Source organism: Euphorbia lathyris, chromosome 6 (genome assembly GCF_963576675.1).
Source record: "Euphorbia lathyris chromosome 6, ddEupLath1.1, whole genome shotgun sequence".
NCBI classification, from domain to species: domain Eukaryota; kingdom Viridiplantae; phylum Streptophyta; class Magnoliopsida; order Malpighiales; family Euphorbiaceae; genus Euphorbia; species Euphorbia lathyris.
The window spans coordinates 22,113,038-22,138,091 of NC_088915.1; the positions used below are offsets into that span (position 1 = coordinate 22,113,038).

General features: G+C 34.9%; 2 protein-coding genes across 2 annotated transcripts; one reads left to right on the forward strand and one right to left on the reverse strand.

Annotated features, from left to right (window-relative positions):
- Positions 1 to 15,389: 15,389 nt before the first annotated feature.
- Positions 15,390 to 16,514, forward strand: LOC136233613 (metalloendoproteinase 1-like). Its single transcript, XM_066023342.1, has one exon. The coding sequence runs from the start codon at positions 15,398 to 15,400 to the stop codon at positions 16,304 to 16,306; it is 909 nt and encodes a 302-aa protein (XP_065879414.1). The 5' UTR covers positions 15,390 to 15,397; the 3' UTR covers positions 16,307 to 16,514.
- A 4,470-nt stretch (positions 16,515 to 20,984) lies between these two features.
- Positions 20,985 to 23,203, reverse strand: LOC136231835 (protein NRT1/ PTR FAMILY 5.8-like). Its single transcript, XM_066020808.1, has 4 exons — positions 22,872 to 23,203; positions 22,558 to 22,775; positions 21,948 to 22,456; positions 20,985 to 21,876 (listed from the first exon to the last, which is right to left on the reverse strand). Exons 1-4 carry the CDS (start codon positions 22,918 to 22,920, stop codon positions 21,081 to 21,083), a joined length of 1,572 nt encoding a protein of 523 aa, XP_065876880.1. The 5' UTR covers positions 22,921 to 23,203; the 3' UTR covers positions 20,985 to 21,080.
- Positions 23,204 to 25,054: the final 1,851 nt, after the last annotated feature.

A 25,054-nucleotide genomic window follows, 5' to 3' on the forward strand; every position in this document is an offset into this window, starting at 1 on the left:
TCGAAGTCATGTAGCATAGTAGAGGAACTCGGATGAACGTGCAAAATCAGCGTAATCCTAAGCAAGAACATAAGCCGAGAGTAAACACTTTAGCCACCAAAATTGTGTGAATGAGTGAACTACCTATGGTGAGGTGTTTTACTTAGCGATCCCCTTAAACTCGTTTAATTGAACATGTGTCCATTTGCTTAAAACTATGACCCATGATAATTGAAATGCGGCTTTTGGATATCGTGTCTCTACTTTGTATTTCCGAATGCATGTAATTACAGATGCTCGAAGTTGTGTCAAGCACCTAGTCAAACCAGGAGGTTTTCTAGCTTGCTTGTGATGGCGGGTTTAGTTTTTTAGTTTACTTGGGGACAAGTAAAGTTTTAAGTGCGAGGAGGTTTGATAGGGGTCAAAAACCCCTATCTTTGGGTACGGTTTTAGGACGGGTTTTAGAGTTATTTGGTTAATAAGCGAGCAATTCTCGCATTTAAATGCTTTTGTGTGAGTTAGTTAAGAATTGGAAACGTTCTATTTACTTTTCGTCGTTTAAGCCCGTTTTGTGATCAATTTAGGCAAATACGGCCGAAATAGCATGCATATTAGAATTCCGTTATCTTTTGAAGCTAATTGGTCCGTCAAAAGTCGCACCAAATGAAGCGTTTGCTCAAAATAAGCGATTGACGGATCAATTTGGCTTTTGGACTAATGTTTTCCGGAGTTTTTATGCGTGTGCAGGTGTAAGTTAGGATGAAAAAGGGCATAGAACTCATCAAGCTTGAATCGAGCACGCTTCGGGTGAAAACGCTCGGCGAGCAGGGCCCCACGGGCCATTTCTGCTCGCCGAGTAGGGCGCCAGGCGCCTGCTCGGCGCGAGCAGCCCTGCTCACCGAGCAGCCTTCCCTGCTCGGCGAGCAGCCCTGCGGGAATTGGTCAAAAAGACCAATTCCGCCCCCACGAAGCCACGTTCGGCCCCACGTCTTCCTACACCAACTAGGACACGAAAATAGGTCAAAACGAGGCCCGAGACGTGTCTATAAATAGGATTTTTCCATTGTAATTAGATATCTTTCATTTTTGTAAATTATTTTAGCTTTCTCCTTGTAATTCCTCTCCATCTTCTCCATCTTCCTCAACCTCCATTGAAGCTCCTTCAAAGCTTTCTCCCGAGGAATTACCAAGGTCCGTCCTTAAGATTAAGTCGCCGGCTGCAGAGTAAACAGGTTCCCTGAAAGGGATTTTTGTATCTCCTTTTATCTTTCCATGTTTGTACTCTTTGATACAGTTGCCGAACTTGACTTATTGTATCTTGTGACAATTATCTTCGCCTTTAATAATAATTTAGCTCTTGTTTTGTTCTATGATTATTTGTCTAATCTCTGTCTTACGCTTTATTCAATTGGTTTAACTCATTCAAAAGCCCCAAAATCTAGTAGGCACATATTACGAGCTAAATCTGACCTAGTCAGAGCCTAGGAGATTGACGACCTCTTAGTTGATTAAGCGCCAATTTACTGAGCCTTAGACCTAGTTTCGGCCTTAGGGAATCACGCGCTAGGAACCTCAGGAGGGTAAGTAGGGTTAATCGCCTTGAATACAAGTGACTCAGATTAGGTTTCTATTCAATAGACTTGATAATCTATCTTTATTATTATCGTTCATACCATGTTCCTTCGAATAGTTTCATTAATGAAAGATCAATTAGGGGTAGAGTAACTTAGTTAGGCGTAGAATAACTTAGATAATTTAGTTAGAATTAGATAACTTAGCTAGGATTAGTATCATTCAACCTAGGAGTAGATTAATTAAACAAACCAAACTCAAAACCCCCTAAGCCTAGATAACATCCGAGACCAAGTAGCTTGATACTTGCAAAAATAAATCCTGTGGACGATAACCTGGACTTAAACCAGAAATTTATTACTTGATAACGACGGGGTACACTTATCCCTTAGTGAGGATTCTCCGGAATCCGCATCAACTCAGCATGCAAAAGTTACTAATTTTGGCACAAATCACTCAGCATGGTAATCACTCAACATTCAATTTAAACATAGAATTTTATTGAAGAGGATTAGACATACTGATTGCTTCCCTTAGTATGTTAAATTGCTTACGAGCCAGAGGCTTAGTGAAGATATCTGCTAGCTGTTCATCTGTTGGAACGTATGTCAGCTTGATCTCACCCTTGAGTACATGATCTCTGATGAAGTGATGCCTTATGCTAACATGCTTCATCCTGCTGTGTTGGATTGGATTTTTAGATAGGTCAATGGCACTCTTGTTGTCACATTTGACCTCTATTGTTTCTGTTTTGACTCCATAATCCTCTAGCTGTTGCTTAATCCATAGGACTTGGGCCACACAGCTTCCAGCAGCTATGTTACTCAGCTTCAGTAGTAGACAGGGCCACTGACGATTGTTTCTTACTGAACCAAGATACTAGACAGCTTCCTAGGAAGTGACATCCTCCTGAAGTGCTTTTACGTTCTAGCTTATCTCGTCCATAGTCAGCGTCAGTGTATCCAATGAGTGTGAAGTCATTTGTATTTGGATACCATAAACCTGAATTAACTGAGCTCTACAAATATCTGAAAATTCTTTTTACAGCTATAAGATGAGATTCTCTGGGGTCAGCTTGATATCTTGCGCAATAACATACTGAGTACTGAATGTCAGGTCTACTAGCAGTAAGATAAAGTAGAGAGCCTATCATACCTCGATATAGCTTGCTATCTACTGACTTACCTTTCTCGTCAGCGCAAAGGACAGTGTCAGTACCCATTGGGGTTGATATGGGCTTACATTCTTCCATATGAAATTTCTTTAACATTTCTTTGGCGTACTTGGACTGACTAATGAAGATGTCGTTCTTCCCTTGCTTGATTTGTAAACCAAGGAAGAAGTTGAGTTCGCCCATCATAGACATCTCGAACGCAGTTTGCATCTGTTTACTAAATTCTTTGCACATAGATTCGTCAGTAGCACTAAAGATTATGTCATCTACGTAAATTTGTGCCAACAGGGTATTTTTACCCTTTTTCTTAATGAACAAGGTTGTGTCAGCTTTGCCTCTGACATAATTCCTGGTCAGCAGGAAGTTGGTCAACCTCTCATACCAAGCTCTTGGAGCTTGCTTCAGGCCATATAAGGTCTTCTTGAGTTTATAAACGTGGTTTGGAAGTTTTGGATCTTCAAACCCTGGAGGCTGACTAACATATACTTCTTCGTTTATAAAGCCATTAAGAAAAGCACTTTTAACATCCATTTGATATAGTTTAAAGTTCATATAGCTTGCATAAGCACACAAAATTCGTATAGCTTCTAACCTAGCAACAGGAGCGAAGGTCTCACCGTAGTCAATGCCTTCTTGCTGACTATAGCCTTGGGCTACAAGTCGGGCTTTGTTTCTGACCACATTGCCTTGCTCATCTAGTTTATTTCTAAAGACCCACTTAGTTCCTATGGTCTTTTGATTCCTAGGTTTTGGTACTAGATCCCATACCTCATTTCTTTTGAATTGATCAAGCTCCTCTTGCATATCATTGATCCAATGTTCGTCATGCTCAGCTTCTGAGAAGTTCTTTGGCTCATGTACTGAGACGAATGCAACATTGCCGAGATACTTCCTAAGCTGATCTCTTGTCATCAGCTTGTTGTCAGCAGCATCAAGAATGGACTTCTCTGAATGTCCTCTTGGGATTTTTATTTCTTTGGGTAATGTTGAGTTGTTTGGAATAGGTGTTTCTACAATGTCTGCAGGAGTAGATTGGTCAGCAAAGGTAATTTCGGTTTCGTTTTTACCTTTGGTCAGCCCTTGTACAGATGACTCAGTGGCTCCTGTTTGGTCAGCGGAAGCTGAGCTTGGTTCATCTTCAGTGGACTGAGTTGTCTTTCCTGCAGGGTCAGTTTCATCGAACTCTATATGGACAGACTCTTCTACAACTTGAGTTCGTTTATTATATACCCTATATGCTTTACTGTTAGTTGAGTGCCCTAAAAAGATCGCTTCGTCAGCTTTAGCATCAAATTTTGCAAGGTTATCCTTTGTATTGAGTATAAAACATTTACACCCAAAAGCATGAAAGTAGCCAATGTTGGGCTTTCGTCCTTTCCAAAGTTCATATGGGGTTTTCTTGAGTATAGGTCTAACTAAAGCCCTATTCAGTATGTAACATGCTGTGTGGACAGCTTCACGCCAGAAATACTTTGGAAGCCTATTTTCGCTCAGCATTGTCCTAGCAATTTCAACTATTGTTCTGTTCATCCTTTCAACAACCCCATTTTGTTGAGGTGTCCTAGGAGCAGACAAGTTATGGTTAATGCCACTGACTTCGTAGAATTCATCAAATTGTTGGTTTTTGAATTCTCCGCCATTGTCACTTCTAATATGAGCTACTTTTAGGTCTTTGTCATTTTCAAGTTTCTTAATCAATGTTGTGAACATCTCAAAAGTTTCATCCTTGCTACTCAGCAAGATGATCCAAGTATACCGAGAGAAATCGTCTACAATGACTAAGGAGAATTTCTTACCGCCCAAGCTGAGTGGCTGGACAGGTCCGAAAAGGTCCAAATGTAGTAATTCCAATGGTCTTTTGGTTGAGACAATGTTTTTACTTTGAAAAGACTTTTTCGTTTGTTTACCTTGCTGACAAGCATTACATAATTGATCTTTTTCAAATTTCAATTTGCGCAGTCCCTCAACTAATTGCTTTCTAGCTAATTTGGCAAGGAGGTCCATGCTTATATGATCAAGTCTCCTATGCCATAGCCAGGAGTTATCCTCTTTAGACACTAAGCATATATTTTTTGAAAAATGTTTTTCTAAACTCAACATATATACATTGTCAACACGAGGGGCAGTTAAAATCAAATTGTTTGTTTTTCCCTCGAGTATCCGACACTGATTAGCATCAAATACAACATGTCTACCACTATCACACAGCTGAGCTACGCTCAATAGATTGTATTTGAGACCCTTAACTAAGGAGACTGACTCAATAGTAGGATTACCTCCGATAGTACCTGATCCTATTATCTTTCCCTTTTTATTGTCTCCAAAGCTTACATTTCCACCTCGTTTAAGCTCAAGTGTGATGAATTGAGTTTCATCACCAGTCATGTGCCTCGAGTATGCGCTATCAATATACCATAGTTTCGATTTCCCCACGTATCTCAGGCTCACCTGCATTTTAAACTATTCATCTTTAGGTACCCAATTCTTTTTGGGTCCTCGTTTGTTAGCATAAACAGGTGCAAAGTCAAGTTTTAATTTGTGACGACATACTTTTATGGTGTGGCCTTGTTTACCACAGTAGTCACAATGAGTTACCCTTTTTGGGTGACTTTGTTTTTGGTCAGCACCATTGTGCTGAGCATGCCAACATACCTTAGTGGTATGTCCTTTCTTTCCGCAGAAGTCACATTGGACAATCCGATTGTTATACCAACACACATCTGTTGTGTGTCCCCTTTTTCCACAACAGTCACACTGAGTGAACTGTTTGCGCTGGCCAGTACCTGAGTACTCAGCATGGGATTTGGTTGAACCTTTTATTTGGTTTTGTAGGTTTGTGACATCCTTTCTCAGTTTCTTTGAATCTGATTGGACCTCCGAGACAAACTTATGCATAATTTCTATGTTGCTATGCAAAGTTGAGTTGTCTTGGAGAAGATATTGAAGGTCACTAAGTTTGACCTCTTCGATCTCGTCACATTGCCTGCTGAGTGCCTTTATTTTCTTGTTGCACTTTTTAGTCAGTGTATATAAATCACTCAGGGCGTTAATCATTTCATTTCTAAGCAAGTGTAAGGATGTTACCTCATTTGAGTACTCCTCTTATTCAGATTCTTCAGAGAGGTCAGCTTGCTCAGATCGAGTGTGGTCAGCAGCGTCATCGGCCATGAAGCATATGTTTGCTGACTCGGTGGCATCAGCTTCAGATGATGTTGACTCATCGATGACACTCCATGTGGCCACCATTGCCTTTTTGCTTCCCTTCTTTTCTTTCTTCAGATTAGGGCTGCTTGACTTAATGTGCCCAGTTTGATGGCACTCAAAGCACGTGACAGGCTTGGAGTTGTCCTTTTTGTATTTGTCACTGGACTCAGCTTTGTACCTATCGCCCCTTCTGAATGGCCTCTTGCTGTTCTTTTCCTTTTTTTTTGAACAGCTTCTTCATCTTCCTTGTGAACATGGACATTTCCTCATCATCCGATGAGTCAGCTTCGGTTGAGTCAGCTTTCATGACAAGTGATTTTTGTTTCTTGTCTTCTGACTTTTCTTTTGCTATAAAATTTTTCATAGAGATCTCATGAGTCAGCAGAGATCCGATCAACTCGTCGTATTTATATGTGGTCAAGTCTTGAGCTTCCTCCACGACAGTTTTCTTAGCTTGCCAGCTCTTGGGTAAGCTTCTCAGGATTTTCTTCACTTGCTCTTCTTCAGTGAAGTTCTTGCCGAGCCTCTTTAGCTCATTTATAATGTTGGTGAATCTAGCGTTCATTCCAGAGATGTCCTCATTGTCGTTCATCTCGAACAGCTCGTATAATCTCATGTGTTGGTTCACCTTTGATTCCTTGACCTTGCTCGTACCTTCATAGGTTACTTCAAGCTTTTTCCAAATCTCTTGTGCTGACTCGCAACCTGAAATCTTATTGTATTCTGCAGCGTCCAGCGCACAGTGAAGCATATTGATAGCCGAAGCATTACTTTGTAGTTTCTTAAGGTCATCTTCTGACCACTCAGTTTCACTCTTGACAATTTTCTCATTGTCAACAGTTTTATAAGGCATATATGGGCCTTGAACTATTGCAAGTCATGCACTCATGTTTGTGGCTTGAATAAAGTTCTTCATCCTATTCTTCCAAAACGTATAATTAGATCCAAAGAATAGGGGAGGCCGACTAATTGATAATCCCTCAGGGAGTATCTGTGTTGTTTGGTTCCCTGAAAGGAAACGAGTGATGTTCTCAGCCATTTGTCGGGATCAGCTCAAGATAGTTATATCTTTGAGTAGTGAGCTATTTAGCTCTGATACCACTTGTTGGTCCCTTGTGATTAGTTCCGGGGGGGGGGGGGGGTGGGTTAGGAACTAATGTAACTTTTTCGTTCTAATTACACTGGCTTAATTCAATTATTTGAGTTTCACAACTCAGCTTTGGTCAGCGCGGCCGAGTGAAGCGTAAGACGGCTTTAGTCAGATACTGACTAGAACTGTTTTACTTTGTGAGTTGGGAAATGACACTTTTGCGGTCAGCTTCCAACTCAGCACTCTGATTTACTCAGTGTCAGCTTAAACAATTTATATACTGAGTAAATATAGCAAGCAACACATACAAATATATATTGAAAGAGAGTTAGAAATTACTCGGCACGACTTATCCTGGTTCAGCCTCTCTCCCTACGTCTAGTCCCCAGAATCCCTCCGGGCTTTTTAAATCCAATACTGAGCTCTTTAAAGGTAGAGCACAAACCGTTTACAAGGCAGTTGAATATGCAAGAGTACCGTCCTCTATTCGTCTACTCAACTCCACTAAGCGCTACAATCCAGCACTTAGATTTTCTCTACCACTGAGTACCAAACCGAGTACTCAGCACACTCTCTCAATTTTACAATTGATACAGAATCTGTTCTTTTTCAGACAAAGAACACTTTAGATGATTACAAAAATCACTCTAGCTTTTACACAGAAATAGAAGTTTGGTGTAAGATCTCTTTCTTGTATTGATGTGCTTTTGTATGTATGCTCTTGTTCTCTTTTGTTTTCACGATCGGCTTAGGATCCAAGAAGTATACTTGTCCTTTTATAGTTGTATTCTGAAGACTTGTTCATTTGAATTCTGGATTTGTCCGTTGAATCCAAACGACTCCTTTTTGAGACAAGGCTCTGGTCAGCTTCAGATTTACAGGCCAATCCTGTCGTCTGAATTCCGCAGGCGTCAGGTTTGTCTTCTTCTCGCAGGTTTTGTCTTTTTGTGCCAGTTTGTCTTTTAGCAAAAGAACAGTTGACCCATGTATCTGGAAATTGACTTTTGCGTAATTCCAAGGTTTCTATTATTGGTGCAGACAGTTGTCGGATCTTGTCTTTTAGCAAACGGATCATTCGCGCTGTCCTGAAGATCACTTAACTTGACTTTGATAGCCGTTGTCTTCGATTGTTGCTAATTCAGATACTGAGTTCTCTTTTACTCAGCTTCCATGGTCAGCTTCGTTCTGCAAGACACATTTCTCAAGAAGACTTCTCTACTTTTGCGTTCCACTCAGCTTTGTTGATTAGTTTGATCTTTAAGCTTCTGTTCTAAAGATGACTTATCTTCTGTCACACTGAGTTACACTCCACTCAGCTTGTGTTGTATTCTCATGCTGACTTCGTCCTGTCTTACTTTTTATTTCTATTTGCATTTGTATTTATACTCAACATTGAACAAACGTATTAGTACAATTAAATCAAAGCACTTAAATTTAATTGTTCCTTAATCATGGATTAACTTAAATAATTTTATCAAATCAAAATCATGTGGAAAGGTGTTTCAACAGATGCTTCCCTGATTCCGGATTCTAGTTCGTTAGGAGTTGGGTTGTGCTGCGCAATAGTAAAGGACAGTTCTGTGGTGCGTTTTTCTAAGCTTCTCCCAAGCAACTATCAAGTTAGAGATGGAGAAGCAATGGGTATAAGGGAAGTGCTGGGTTGGTTAAAAAAATAAGATTTTGTAAGATGTAAGATTGAATCGGATGCTGCTACGGTAGTTAATCATTTTGGGGAATGACCTTTTAGGTCTGCTTATGGTTTTATATTATAATAACGCAAATCTCTGTTAAATTTTTTAAATGACGTTAGTGTCAATTTCATTAGTCGTTCTGCGAATAGTGTAGCCCATGAACTTGCTCAGGCTGCCTACTCTATGTCAGGATTGATGGAATGGTCCTTAAGACCTCGTGTTTTTATTTATTCTATATTGTAGTCTAACTTTCATTAATGAAATTTTCTTTTTGCTTAAAAAAACATATTTACCTCAATTAAGTTCAATTAAATTAAAAATCACTTATTCTGAAAAATTAACATATTTAATTCAATTAAATTAAAAATTACTTATTTTAAAAAGTGAAAATATTTAACTTTCTTATAAACACTTATTTTTAGTATTTATCAAGACGTTGTATCATTCAATATTTTTAACGACACTTTAAATTCAGTATTTATTTTTCAGTTTTGTGAAACAGTTATAATTCAATATTTATTTTTACAGTGCTTGATATTCAGTTTTATCAAACATCACCTAACTGTTTGATAAATATTAGAAATAAACACTTAAATTAAAAATATTGTGATAGTGTTCAACTTCAAATTTTAAGTTAAATATTTTAATTTTCTAAAATAAATAAATTTTAACTTAATTAAATAATTGAAACTATAAGATATAGGTAGGGCTATAAACGGGACGGGATGGGGCGGAGATTGCATTTACGATCCCCGACCACTGGTCTATCGGGGATTCCCCGTCCCCATCCCTGAATAGCATATGGAGAAAATTTGGCTACCATCTCTGCCCAGCGAGGATTCTTCATCCCCATCCCTGTTTAAGTTTTGAATTTCTTTACTTTTTTTAAGTTTCCAAGGTTTTGATTATCCAAGATTCTCATCCTCGTGGAGAATTCTCATCCCCGGTGTATACATTACTTATTAGCTTTCAATTTTTTTATTTTATAATTTCTACTGCTAATTGCATATGTTTTCTTTTAATTTTGAACCAACCTAGTTACGCTCTTAGGTGCTGTTTGATAAAACTGAAAATTAAGTGCTGAAAAAATACGTACTAAATTTTAAGTGCTGAATATTATAAGTGCTGAAAATATCGAGTGATATAATCATTATAAAAATATTAGTTGATAATGTTTAACTTAAAATGTTAAGTTAAATATTTTGACTTACCAAAATAAGTGCTTTTTAACTTAATTTATTAATTTAAGTGGTGAAAAATAAATATTATCAAACGCACTTAAACTAAATAAGTGCTTAATATTTTAATTTAAGTCATTAAGTGGTTTATCAAACAAGGCCTTACTTAATCCATCTTAATTTATTTTTAAAATATGTTTCATTTTAAACCAACCAGGTTGCAGCTTAATTTTTTTTTTTTTTGTTTATCTAAATCATATATATATATATACATATATTTTTAGTATTTAGTCGGAGATCTCTATTTGGGATATTCAGGGATGGAGACAGGGATATAACACTTATAATCATATTTGCCCCATGCTTAACTGTCGGAAATAAAATAAAAATCATCCCTATCCTATGGAGATCCCAAATGGAGATTCCCCGTTTCTAACGGACTAGGTTTCCATTCCAGTAGAAATAGAGAATTTCCAACTAATTGACAAACGTATATATTGGGGAGATGTAATTTATGAGTGACCCAAAGCATGTCATGTCACACGTTGGTCTTACAATCCAATTTCCACAAAATAATTAATACAATGGACAACACGTTGATTTCATATGTAGAGTAGGCCCCCCAATAAAATTTGCAGCATCCATTTCATTAAAATATCCCACTTTCATTTTTTTTTTATTTTTTTTTATTTTGTTTAAAAAGCCAAATATTTATTTCGTAAAAAGATTTCCAAATTTTATAAAGAAACAATTCAAATAATAAAATTATGAGATCCGTTCACGAACAAACTCAATTTGATCAAATCTATTTTAATAATTCTTTTCATTAACACATAAAAGTAATATAAATTTTTCTTAGAATATCCCTAATTATATTATTAACATATATATAATTTTTTATGCCATGATTAATGTATACTATAATTCCAAGCAAAATTGGACAAATTTTTAAGTAAATAATTTATTAGTCTTTATATTTTTTAGTTTAACATATTATTTATTTCTCGTAATTTAATAATATATTGTTTAATTCTTAATTTTTGTTATATTTAATAATTTAGGTGCTGTAACTGAAAATTAAGTACTGAAAAAAGTACTGAATATTATAAGTGCTGAAAATATTGAGTGATATAATTATTATAAAAATATTAGTTGATAATGTTTAACTTAAAATATTAAGTTAAATATTTTGATTACCAAAATAAGTGTTTTTTAACTTAATTTATTAATTTAAGTGGTGGAGAAATAATTGTTATCAAATACACTTAAATTAAATAAGTGCTTAATATTTTAATTTAAATCATTAAGCGGCTTATCAAACAAGGCCAGTCTCAAACAGTTTAATCCCCTATAAAGAACTGGACACTGTGAAATAAAATAAAAATTAAAAACCAAATAATATATTATTAAATTACAAGATTAATCATTATATTAGATATAAAAAAGAGACAATCCTTCAAAAGCTCGTGTTTCATTAAGGCGTAGACAAGGATGAAGACTAGACCTTTAGGGCTCGTTTGGTTCGCGGAATAGAGGGGGAATAGTAGCCTATTCCTAAAGAATAGCTATTCCCACCTTTGGTTGATTTTTTTTATGGAATAACTATTCCATGGAATCCCTATTCCTTGATTTCATGGAATAGCTATTCTTCAATTTAGGTTAGGAATAGCCTATTCTTAATATTATATTTTTGTAATTTACAAAATTATCCTCCATTAAATCCTCAATCTTCTCTCTAATCACTTTCCCAAATCTTATAAATTTTGGTCAATCCATAATTTATATCATATAAAACGTGAAAAATGGAAAAATGACGAAAACGTTAAAAAATGTAAAAATACGAAAAATATCAAACACGAAAAATGTGAAAATGTTACAAACACGAGAATATACAAAAAAATAAAATACGCGAAAAACATGAAAACGTGAACAAATGCGAAAAACACGAAGACGCAAAAAAAAAGCAAACACACGAAAAACACAAAATAGGAATAGCGCGAAAAAGTGACAAAACACGAAATATGAAAAAACGTGAAAAATAAAAATGCGAAAATGCGAAAAAATACGAAAAATGCTAAAACACAAAAACGTGACAATATGTGAAAAACATGAAAATGCGAAAAACGCAAACAAAACACGAAAACGTTAAAAACAAAAAATATGAAAAAATACGAAAAACATGGAAAACGTGAATAACACGAAAAAGTAACAAAATACGAAAAATACAAAAACACGAAAAAAAAAAACAAAAAGGGGAAAAACCGAAAAACTAAAACATGAAAAATCGAAAAAATGTAAAATAAAACACAATAACATGACAAAACGTGAACAAACGGAAAAAACAAGAAAACTTGGGAAACACGGAAAAACATAAAAAAACGTTACAAACGCATTTTTCGTGTTTTTAACACTTTTTCATGTTTTCGTGTTTTTCGATTTTTTCACGTTTTTCATTTTTTTTTCACATTTTCGTGTTTTCCACTTTTTTCATGTTTTTGTGTTTTTTTACGGTTTGCACATTTTTTTGTGTTTTTTCATATTTTGCATGTGTGTTTTTTTTTGTGTTAACACGTTTATATGTTTTCGCGTTTTCACCATTTTCCACTTTTATCTCATTTTTTCTTTTGTTTTTGTGTTTTTTATGTTTTTTTTTGCGCTTTTACATTTTGTTTTTTTACCTATCTTTTTCGTGTTTTTACAATTTTTCTGTTTTCATGTTCTTATTGTTTTTTCGTTTTTAATGTATTTTTCGTGTTTTTTTCGTCTTTCGTGTTTCCCATTTTTCTATTTTTTATATATTTTTTAAAATAATATATATTAAATATTTGAACAATTTATAGTAAAAAATTAAAATTTTAAAATAAATAAGAAATTACATTTAAGGATAATATTGTCTTTTTAATAAAAAAAATTATCTATTCCATTCTACCTTATTCCACCAACCAAACATAGGAATAGTGGTAAAGGCTATGGTTACTTTGTTTTTAACAAAGTAAGCCTTACTTTTTGTCTTTTCACCATTGGATGAATTCTACACTCCATCATCCAATGGTGAAAAAAACAAAGTAATATTTACTTTGTTAAAAACAAAGTAACCATAGCTTGCACCTAGGAATAGTAATTCCTAAGAATTTCTATTTCATTCTTTGCTATTCTATTCCTTTGGAATAACCATTCTATTCCATTCCATTCTATTCCGCGAACCAAACGGCACCTTAGTAGCGTGTTTCATTCTTGGATAGGATAGGCTTGCCTTGACCCGTGATAAGCATTGCTTCTTTGTTTGTTTAGTATTTAGGATTTTTAAATTTTAACAACCTTATTTCCATGTTCAAACTCTATCTGTTTATTTTATTTGTAACATTTGGTGTAATTTATTCGAATTTTGAGTGTCGGATATTATAAGTTTTGAAAGTATTGAATGATGTAACATTTTGTAAATACTAAAAATAAGTATTGACGAGAGGGTGTTTGGTTGCTTCTTTTCATATTCTTGTTTGTCCTTTTACTTCAAAATAGAGAGTTTTAGGTGTTTGGTTAGTGAACTCATGTTTGTCTTCTACACCTGAAAAGTAGCGTTTTTACAAAAGCAGTGAATCACTGTATTTTGGAAGAGCGGTTTTTTCAACAGCAAGTAAAACAAACGAGCACTGAATATAAAAAATATGACTCCTTCCATTCCATTATAGTATAAGTCATTCTAGGGATTTTCACACAAATTAAGAAATACAATTAATATAGAATTAAATTAATGAATTTACATTGGTTAATGGAAAAATTCTATTATGTAATGGTTGGAGAATAGACATTGGAATGTTAAAAAACACATGAACCAACAAAAAATATAATGCTTGGACAGAAAAATCAAACTAAAAATTCTTTGAAACTAAAATGACTTATAGTTAGAAAAAAAAAACTCACTTGATAGAATAACTTATAAAATGCAATGAAGCGATTACTTAAAAATAATCTTTCTTATTCAATACTTCAACTTAAACTTAAAAATTACTTATTTTGAAAATTGAACATATCTAACTCAATTAAATTCAAAACCACTTATTTTCAAAAGTTAACATATTTAATTGAATTAAGTTCAATTAAATTAAAAATCATCACGTTGAATCAAAAATGAGGGAGTTAGCTTTTGATGTAAAGATGTGGACGTTAGCTTTTGATGCACTGATCTGAAGCGAGAGAATGGATGAGAGAAGTTCAACAGGCAAGGCTGGCTTTGCTAACTTTCTCATGAGCATTTATTTTAATATTTATCAAGATTTTGGTATCATTTAATACTTTTAACACTCGTAATATTCAACACTTAAAATTTAGTATTATTTATTAAAAAATTAATATTTATTTTTTCAGTACTTAATTTTCAGTTTTATCAAACAGTTAGAATTTAATATTTATTTTTTCAGTACTTAATTTTCAGTTTTATCAAACAGTTAGAATTTAATATTTATTTTTTCAGTACTTAATATTCAGTTTTGTCAAATATCATCTAATTGTTTGATAAATATTAGAAATAAATACTGAATTTAAAAATATTTGAATAGTATTCAATTTAAAATTTAAAATTAAATATTTTAATTTATTAAAATAAATAAATTTTAGTTTAATTAAATAATTTAAGTGATTAATAAAAATAATTTTCTGTAAACAAGTTTTTGTAGCTAATTACTTTAAAGGGTTAAGGTGCAAAAATACCCCTAACGTTTTGGGTCAGGGGCAATTTTACCCCTAACGTCTAAAATGGTGCAATTTTGCCTCTAACGTTTATAGTCAAGAGCAATTTTACCCTAACGATGGTAATTTGGGTCAATTTCAGACACTATTATGAAACACAGATATTTTTATTCATTATTTTGCATCAATTGCATATCAATTCATTCTAAAAAAAAAGGATTTCATGTTTTTTGTAATTTAATAATAGAATTAGAGATTAATATTTATAAATTCGGTGAATTTTTTGAATTTTTTGTCTAATTCGTACAAAAGACAGTATATTTATTTTTTTATTTTTTATTTTTTTTTCACATCCCAACATATGTTTATGATTTAAATGACGCACGTGTGAAGTGTAAATGATAAGATTCATGAACGAGAAGACAGTTTGATGAATTATTTCTGAAATTGATCCAATTTATCAACGTTAGGGGTAAAATTGCTCCTGGCTACAACCGTTAGGGGTAAAATTACACCATTTTAGATGTTAGGTATAAAATTGCACCTTAACCCTACTTTAAAGTAGTAGATAGGTAACTCTAAACAAGTTGAATTATGAGACATTTTATAAGTTTAAATATCAATTGATTTTCTAGAACAAATTCAAATAGTACCCAAACTAAAAAGATAAAACGTACTCTTAAAAAGAAAAAGAAAGAGGATTTTTAATTTAAAATGAATGTGAACTCAAGAAAATATCAACATATTGCATGGTATGACATCTATAAATAGCTACACAATATTACCATAACCATCACTTAAACAACACATTCAAATGGCTCTAATGTTTTCCCATCTTTTCTTAGCCTTCCTCCTCTTCTTTTCAATCCAACCCTTTTCCTCCCAATCCAGAATCATGAAATCTCAACCTCAACCTTTCAATTTCCTCCAAAACATGGACCAACTTCAGAAGGGCCAAACTGTTACTGGTCTTCAAGGGGTCAAAAAATACCTCTTCAAATTTGGATACTATCCTACTGATAGTATCATGAATGACGAATTTGACGATGTCTTCGAGTTCGCAATCAAAACATATCAAAATTATTATAAACTCAACATCACTGGAAAACTAGACTCTGATACCATGATGAAATTGAATACACCCCGATGCGGAGTGCGTGATATCACCAACATGACATACACAACAAAAGCAATCAAGGGTACAAAAGATATGTTCTTTAGTGTTTCTGCTGCTAGTGATGTGAAAAGATGGTCACCTGAAAAGAAACAACTGAGCTACAATTTCAAATCTGGAATTCCTTTAGATGAAATCCTGAGTGAGCAAGAAATAAAGACAGCATTCTCACAAGCATTCAGGAGTTGGGAAGGAGCATCAGAATTCAAATTCCAGGAAGTTAGTAAGGATTCATCAGCAGATATTGTGATTGGATTTTATAAAGGGGATCATGGGGATGGTGATCCTTTTGATGGTCCTGGAAGGGTTTCGACTCATACATTCGATCCAGAAGATGGTAGATCACATTATGATGGTGATGAGAGTTGGAGTACTAATCCTGATAATACACAGATGGATCTGCAATCTGTTGCTGTTCATGAATTAGGACATGCTCTTGGTCTTGCTCATAGCCAGGATCCAAAGGCGATTATGTACCCAACACTTCTATCTGGAATTATTAAAAGAGAGCTCACTCAGGTTGATGTTAATTCCATAAAAGCTTTGTACTCTAATTAGTCATGCATGCAACTTTTCTCGGGGTCGGTTCGGTTCAGCTGTTAGCTAATAGCTGTTGGTGTTAGTTGTTTGTTTGTTGTTGCTATTATTCAGCAGTTAGCTGATAGTTGTTGTTGTTAAGTGTTTGTTTGTTGTTGTTGCTTGCTGTTTTATTATTGCAGCTAGTTGTTTGTTGTTTCTGATGTTGGCGGCTTGTTATTAGCCGATTAATTATAATTCTTGGTAAAATTGTCTTTTAACTATTGATGTTGATGTTAGTATGTAAAATGTCAAACATGGACATGTTTGAAATTAATGAATGAATCAATTATAAAAATAAAAATCGTAATACACAAATCAGTAATAATGATCTAAATAATTAAATAATAATTTATTGAAGCAGTTAGTAAAAATTATTTAAATAACTAAATAATAATTTATTGAACCAGCTGAAACCTTGTTATTTAACTAAACGAGACAAAACTTGAACAAATTAAAGGAAAAATGTGTTTGTGGAAATAAGTAACATAATTTTATCAAAATCAAATGAGTACAAATAGTTATTTATGAAAAATTCTAAAATGTCAATGTTTCTATCAAAAATGTTAAAAGCAGTTGTTATATAAACCTAATGAAACATCATGTTTTCTATGGTTTGAAGTGAAATACTAAACGCTGCCCCGGAAAGTTGAAACAAAAATCTCCTTATTATTACTTGTATTAATAAAATTAAAGTATTCCCTTTATTTCAACTCCCTCCTCTCCCCAACCTTTGAGATCCGTACATAGGTTTGTCACCTTCCCTTGGCTTATCTTGGGCAATTTTAATGCATCAAGTCAACTGATGAAAGATGAATGAGTTGAGACATATTGTCGAGATATGTAACATCTTCTCTAACCTTGTTGATTTAGGCTTCATCGGTCCGGGCTTTACGTGGTTTAGGTTCTCTATGGCTCGTACTCGGGTGTCTTGCAGACTTGATAGAGGTCTCTGTAATTTGGGTTGGCGACATTTGTTTCCCGAGCCTTTTTTCCGCCACCTTCCTCGATTTAATTCTGATCATACGTCTATTATGATCTCCTCGTATAAACCCTCGGTTTGTCGAGTTCCTTCCCCTTCTCGACCTCAAGCTGCACGGTTACAAGATTTGGTAATGGCGTGATGGCTAGCTTTAGTAATGCTATTGTTTCTCTTCTCGATTGGAAGGAGTTTGTGTTTGGTAATATTTTCTACAAGAAGTAGTGCCTCAGGGCTCGTATTGAAGGTATCCAACAGAGAATTGGTTATGGGGATTCCAATGGTTTAATCAAGCTTGTAGAATGAGTTTAATGCATATCTCACTCATAAATTTTTGGTGTCAAAAGTCGAGAGTTAAATGGATCACTTGTGGTGATTGGAATGCCTCCTTTTTTCATTCCTTGGCATCATATAAATTGAGGACTAGAAGGATGTAAATGGGATTTGGATTTGGGATCCAGACACCTTGATGGATATGGCTAGGGATTATTTTCTTAGACTACACATTAAGGATCAGCTCAGAGGTCAGTTGAACTCTAATGCGACTTTCCCTGCTTTGAATGACTCTGTTTTGGCTAGGATGTCCTTGCCTTTCTTTAAGGTTGAAGCTTGGAATGCCATCTTATCCATGGCTCCATTGAAAGCTCCAGAACCTGATGGTTTTCAGATTATTTTTTATCAACGTCTTTGGACTTCTGTCAGCTTGGGAACTATGTTTACATTTTGAATGCCTTAAATAATAGTGTTTTTGGGGATGGCCTCAATGATACTATGATTGCTATTATACCTGAGGTTCCTAGAACATAGTGTTTTTCTCAATTTCTCTCCATTATCTTGTGTAACATTATTTACAAAGCTACTAAAATGCATTGTGAATCGTCTTAAGGAGCATTTGTGTTACCTTATTGGGCCTACTCAAAACAATTTTGTGCCTGGCCGTCAGATCAAGATAATATTGTCCTCATGAAATAAGTGATTGGTTCCATGCAAAATAAACAGGGTCTGAAAGGAGCTACCATGTAAGGGGGGGAGTTCGGCTATAATAAAATTCGACCCTAAGCATTGGCAAAGCTACGAGAAGGCTTCGACATGGAGTGGAATATGGGGCATATCAATGTACGCTGGTAGAAGAGGCAGAGTTGGTGTAAGGAACACTACAGGGGACATGGACTACCCTGGCATTGGATCTCTACCACCCCTTTGGTCAGTAGTTGGAACTGGTTTAAGCGATCCACCCTCGTCCACTAGGGACAAGAGAGTCGGACATACGCCCTTCGTGAAGGGAGATACATGACTACATAGAGGGAAACTCTATGGACACTGTGGAGGGACCGAGCCCACAGTGCGTGCCTATTCTAGGACGAGGTTTAACCATAGGGAGATCCTCCGGGACGGAATACCGACAGACGAATTGACGAGATGCTAAAAAGGGATTGACCCTTTTGGTAGGAGTTGGCTAGCCGAGACTTAGGGGAAAGTCGAGGTGTCCACGGGGTTTTGGCTTGGCTCAGACTTGGCCCTGTGACATGTGCTGAAGTTGGATTTAGAGAAGGGGTATGATAGGGTTAGTTAGGCATTTATTCTGACTCTTATATTCGTCATCATTAACTACTGCTTTTATTTAAAGGTCGTGCGTTGATGGAGCGGGTTTGGGATGTTAGACTTCAACTTGTTTATCGAGAAGGATGATTGAATGACAAACTTCGTAGTTTTGTTTTTTTGGATCATCACGAGTGTGGTATGCCTCATGCATACATCCAAAATATTCTGTTTAATGACTTTTGTTGGATTTTTTTCCTTTAGTTGGTAGTTAGTTTTGATTTTTGATTTTTGTGTTTTAGGAGGCAGCCTGTTGCCAAAAAAATTGGCAAGGGAAGGTTTGCCCCCAGTACACCCTTGTGGTGGGACGCCTCCCCAGACCCTCGCTTAGCGGGGACGCGTAATGCACCGGGCCGCCCTTTATAGCATGAAAATTAATGTATTACTAATTCATTGTTACGATTTCTTCCTTCAAATTACTCGCATTATAACATTATATACTGATAAAGTTGTTATTTAATTATAAGTTCAAAATAGATAACGGGAGAGGTAAGTTGAGATAAGTGATAACAAAGTAGAAAAGAACAGTTGACCCATAGCTTCTTTCTTCATATAGAATAGTGCCTCTATCAATGGCATAAGTTATAATTCTCAAAGTAGGGAAAATGCTTAAGATATTCAACACTTTGATATTTCTCTAAATCTCTTTTAAAACTGTAACGGTTTGGTTCAGAGTAGGTAGCATCAATGTACAAATCTATGCAAAGAACTGGTTTAAAGAATAGTAATAAAAACACAGATGAACTAAATCTCAAATCAAAAATAAAAAAAAACCATAAAACTTATTAATATATGTCGACACGTTTTAAAACGGTGGGGTTCAAAACGCTGAATTGATAACATCTTTATCGGGATATGGTGTGACATAACCAATAAGTAATCAGTTTATTTGGTGTTTTTAACCTTCCATAAACAAATTCTGCCTCTTCCCTTCACTTCTCTTCCTCCGCCGACCACCATCGTCACCTTCGTTGGTCTGCCTACGCCGACCATAACCACTCCTGTTCTTTCTCCTCCATCGACCACCGCGACTTCCAACAGAAGAAACCTTTGAAATTCGACATTTAAAATCGAATGGAACTTCTGTTTCTCCTGGAAAGTGAACACTAAACTCCAATTAATTTTGATATTAGATTATTTTCTTGGAATTGGAATAAATTTATTTCCATTGAATATTTTTACATTTTTATTTCTGAAATTTAATTGATTTTAATGGACAAATTAACAGTAATTTTAAAATAGGCTTGTGACCATTGTGGCAAGATTAGATTTTTCAGGTTTTTTATCAGAAAATTGTTCCCTGCAATTTTGTTGGAACCTTTGGTTTTATAACGAAGGTTTAGTTTTTTTTGGCTCACCAAGATCTTCCTATTTAAAAAACAATTCTCAAAAGTTAAATTTACAATATGAAGATAAAAAAATTCAAAAAACTTTACGTTACTCTAATTAACCTCCATTAACCTTCATTTACTCAAAAAAAACAATTCTCAAACAAGGTTAATTTTATTTAACCTTCCATTACTCTCATTACTCCTATTAACCCCCTCCAAAACAAGGATAAGTCTTGGCCAACCAACTCCTACAGTAGGGGTCTATCCTCTTTTAAACGTCTCGTCAATGTATTCATTTCGGAAGATCTTCCTATATTTAAACCTCGTTCTAAAATGGATACGCACTATTGACTATCTAGGAATCCATAATGTCCATAGAGTTCACCTCCATGGAGACATCTGTCTTCCTTTATGCTATCTCTAGTGGACTAAGGTGGATCGCTTAAGCAAGTATCTACTATTGACCCAGGGGTGGTGGAAATCCAACGTTATGTCTTTCTTCCTAGAGTGTTTCTTATACCAACTCGACCTCCTCCATCAACCTACATCGATATGCTTCATTCTCCACTTCATATCGAAACCTTTTGTAAACTTGCGAGTGTTTGGGTGTGGACAACTCCCCTTACACCCGGCATAGAGTAAGCTAGAAGAGGAGGTCTAAAGCAAACAAACTTATGACATCAAAACAGTATAATTAATGCACGGCATCAACTCTATTAATTCAACTAAACTAAACTGCGCAAACTCAATAAAAAAAATCAACTAATAATGCTCATGATCTCATTATTTATGTTCCTTTTCACAATTGATAAGCACAAAAAGAATGCACAATATAGTACTAATTTGATCATTTAGAATCCTCATTATCCAAATCACTAGCACTCCTGTAAAATCTACACAATATTACATAAAACACCATGCTCAATGTACTCAAAAAGGCCAGGAGCCAATAGTATTTATCTAAACGAGCCTTGCTCATATCATCTATGAACCAGCTCTGCCCTCCTCTTGAACTGCTGAATATCTCAACTAGAGATATCAGTAAAGCACTCAAGAAACTCCCTACTCCAAACACACTTGTATACAATGCAATTCCCATTGTCTTCATTCTTACTGGAACTTCACTGTAAAAAAACTCCTGCATTCCAACTACGGTAAATATATCCGAAACCCCTAGCAGAATGTACTGCGGCAACAGCCACAGTATGCTCATTTTTCGGATCATTTGGAGCCTTTTTCGTTCAACCAACGCAGCGATTACCATAGCTATGATGGATAGAACCATTCCTATCCCCATTCTTTGCATCACATTGATTCCGTTTTTGTTGCCAGTGATTATCCGCGCGATTGGGGTGAAGATTGAGTCGTATAAAGGCATGAGGAGGATTATGGAGAGAGTAATCGCGCTCTGCAATGTCGCTGGGGGGATTTTGAAGTTGCTGCTGATATTTCTCTGCATTGTTTCGCCTTGTTTGGTGAAGAATGTAGCAGGCTGTTGAAATATTACAGCAAACATTAGTAGCATTGTCCACATAGGAACAAGGCGTAGTACTACTTTGATGTTTTCGATTCCGGTTCTTGGATCAACATTCGAACCCGGGATACTCTCTACATTCTGAGAACAAAGGGGTTTTCCTTCAAGCCTGTATTAATTAAACAACATCATCATTATTATAAGTCATGATAAACTAAGTTCATCAAAGAGAAAACATACTCTAGCTCAGTAACTTGAGGTTTGTCATTTGGCAATGTGATCCTGTAATTGACTATTCTTGAAGCTAATTCCTTAATGGCACGAACAACATTTCGCGAGGGAAATTGATCCGATTTCTCGTCCATTTTATACACATAAATTCTGCTGCCACACCAGAATAGTGCAGTGGACATAAGCATTGCTAAAGTTGGGATAGCAAATCCAAGAACCCAGCCAAAAGTGTCTTGGATATAAGACATCAATGTAACACCTAATAGACTACCACCACAAACAGCAAAATACCACCATTGAAAGAACAAACTCTTTTTATTCAATTTCTTTTCATTTTTGGAGCAGGGAATTTGATCTTCTGTGTCAATTTGATCTGCCCCAAAGGCCTGTAGAGAAGGGTTATACCCTCCTTGGCCTAATGAAATCAGGCACAGTGATGAAAACAGGAATGTTGAGCTTAGACTATTAGCAGGATACCATGCCCATGTCAATGCTGTCCAAGTTAATGCCAATAATCCCTAAAACACCAAAACAAAAAAGATTGTAACTTTACAATCAATTTCTTAATTGATCATCATGAACACTCAACTTAATCAAAAGGGGGAAAAACAAAACTGACCAGAAGATAGAGGAAAGAAGAGGCCATGATTGTAGGATACTTATCCCCACAAGAATCAGCAAGAGAAGCAACAAAAAGAGGCAAAATAAAAGTGAAACCACACCAATTATTTACAGTCTTAGCAGCAGCTGAATTCCTCATCTTCACTACATCTGTAAGATAAGTTACCAAATTGGATGCAACCCCTTTGAATGCAAATCTCTCTATACCTGCTAACACTGATCATTACAACCATAATTACTACTAAATACTAATTAATCATCCATAATCTCAATTAACAAAAACAATAAAACAGGATGAACAATTTAATTTACCCATGAGAAGAAAACATGACTTGTTGAGTTCATTTATCCTTTCAGCCATTGGAAAAAGGGGGAGTTTGAGAAGAAATTATTAAGAGGCAAAATACCATTTATATATATATATATATATATACAAGAACTGTATTAATTATAGAATGATGAACATTAATGAGGGGGTTTGTGTTTTATAGTGATAATGGGGAAACACTGGATAATCACTCAACCACTTTCTGTTGCTATTTTTAAAATGAAATTCTAACTGAAAACAACAAAAATGAAAACGGAGAAAAAGGATAAACTCCACTTTGGAGGAGAATTGGGAAGCTTTTGTTGTTGGGAGTGATTGCGGTTTTACCGAGAATTGAAAATGTCGACATGCAGCATTATAAGGTAACTTTATACGTCAGAGATTACTCATTCAGTCGTCTGGTTTGAGTTTTCAGTGACGTCTGGCTTGTTTATTCCCACACCTGGCTGGGTCTCCTCTTATTTCGTAACTCAAACTATATAATACTATATTTGTTATACTGGATTACGGTTTTTACTCCATCTTTTACTCATTAAAATAATACTAACATTTATGTAAAAAAAACATTTATGTACTTTTAATTATTTTAATATATATATACCTAATATATTTGGGATAAGGTATAAAATGTTTCAAGTGTTTCCATACAAAAAAAAAAAAAAAAAAATTGTTTGAAGGTTGGTAATAGATGAATTTTACTTCTAGTGTTGTAAACTTTGCATTATATTTTCAAAGTTTCCGAGTTGAATGAGGTTATACTCTAATTATAATTATACTCTATATAATCTATAATCTTGTTATTTTCAACACTAGTATGTCATGTTATCATGTATTATTAACAGATCAAAAACAGTTATATACATGTGAAAAAGAAATTAAAAAGTTTAAAAAAAAAAATTAGATACATGTATCTTTAATCTGTTATTGATGAGTGATAATAGGAGATTATGTGGAATGAAAATAATGAGATTCATGAGTGCATATATAGTAACAAATCTGGTAATGTAATCTTGTTAATTACAGAAGATGAAGAACAATGATATTGAAGAAAATTTGCTAACTAATTGGTAAATGAAATTAATAGCATTCGAATTAATTATGTGAGTTTTTCTAAATGATAGTATAATTCAATATGCTTTGTCCTCTTATAGAATGTTGAGCTGATGGTGAGGTAAATGACAAATTGATTGTCGCAAAATAATGGTTTAGTTTGCTAATGTTGAATCTTTTATACCGAGAACGCTCATAATGGTTTAGAAACCGAGAATGCTCATATTCACTTTGAGTATAACCATGTTTATTAAAAAACATTGATAATCGAGAAAACCATTGTCTACTTGTCTGTTTGAGGCCATATAAGGATTTTTGTATTTTACACACTAAATTAGAATTAGACAAAACCATACCTGGAGTAGGTTGCATATACACTTCCTCATGAAGTTTCCCACGAAGGAATGCATTTCAACTCCTTTTCCTTAGTCTCCATTTATGGATTTTCCCATAGCAGAATCTCTTGCAACTACATAAGTGAGAGCTTTCCCGTCTGTCCTCTCTTGCATCCTATGAGATCTGGATCGAATGACCAAGGGCGTTGTTCCTGGATACTAACTAGAGTGATTCCTTTGTTATTACCTTTTGCTTTTAGCTCTCTTCTTGGATGGCTTTCTTCTTTATGATTGCTTAAAAAGGTTCCATTAGTTATAAAAAAAAGCATATTTCACATTCATTCACGCAAAAAATCAATTTTAAAAAGGATAACTCTCTATCCCTCGAGCGAGCTCCACAAGAAGCCACTTTCGTGCTACTAGATTGGAAACTAATCGTCATATAGTGGTTTAAGCGAAAAGGGTGAAACTTTGCTTTTTCTAGACGATTTCGTAACAAATAGATCTTGAGTTGCTAGCCTCCCTCTCGGGCTAGACTTATACAACTATGTGAAACATATTATGATTTGCCTAGCCGGTTTAACATCCCATTAATAAAGAGTCCAATAGTTGCAAAAGTTAATAATAACCTAACAGTCGTTAATGTAACAATAGGAGAAAATGAGTCCAGATAATCAATACCATATCCCCATGTGTATCCCTTTGTAACTAACCTAGTTTTATATCATTCAAGAGTTCCATAACTCTTTAACTTAACTTTGAACGCCATCCTACAACCTATA

Coding starts and splice junctions, on each gene's coding strand:
- LOC136231835 (XM_066020808.1), bottom strand. CDS start 22,920: ATGGCTGAAAGGATAAATGAACTCAACAAGTCATGTTTTCTTCTCATG. Junction 22,776..22,871: donor GTCATGTTTTCTTCTCATGG/GTAAATTAAATT, acceptor TGTAATGATCAG/TGTTAGCAGGTATAGAGAGA. Junction 22,457..22,557: donor CTTCTTTCCTCTATCTTCTG/GTCAGTTTTGTT, acceptor TTGGTGTTTTAG/GGATTATTGGCATTAACTTG.
- LOC136233613 (XM_066023342.1), top strand. CDS start 15,398: ATGTTTTCCCATCTTTTCTTAGCCTTCCTCCTCTTCTTTTCAATCCAA.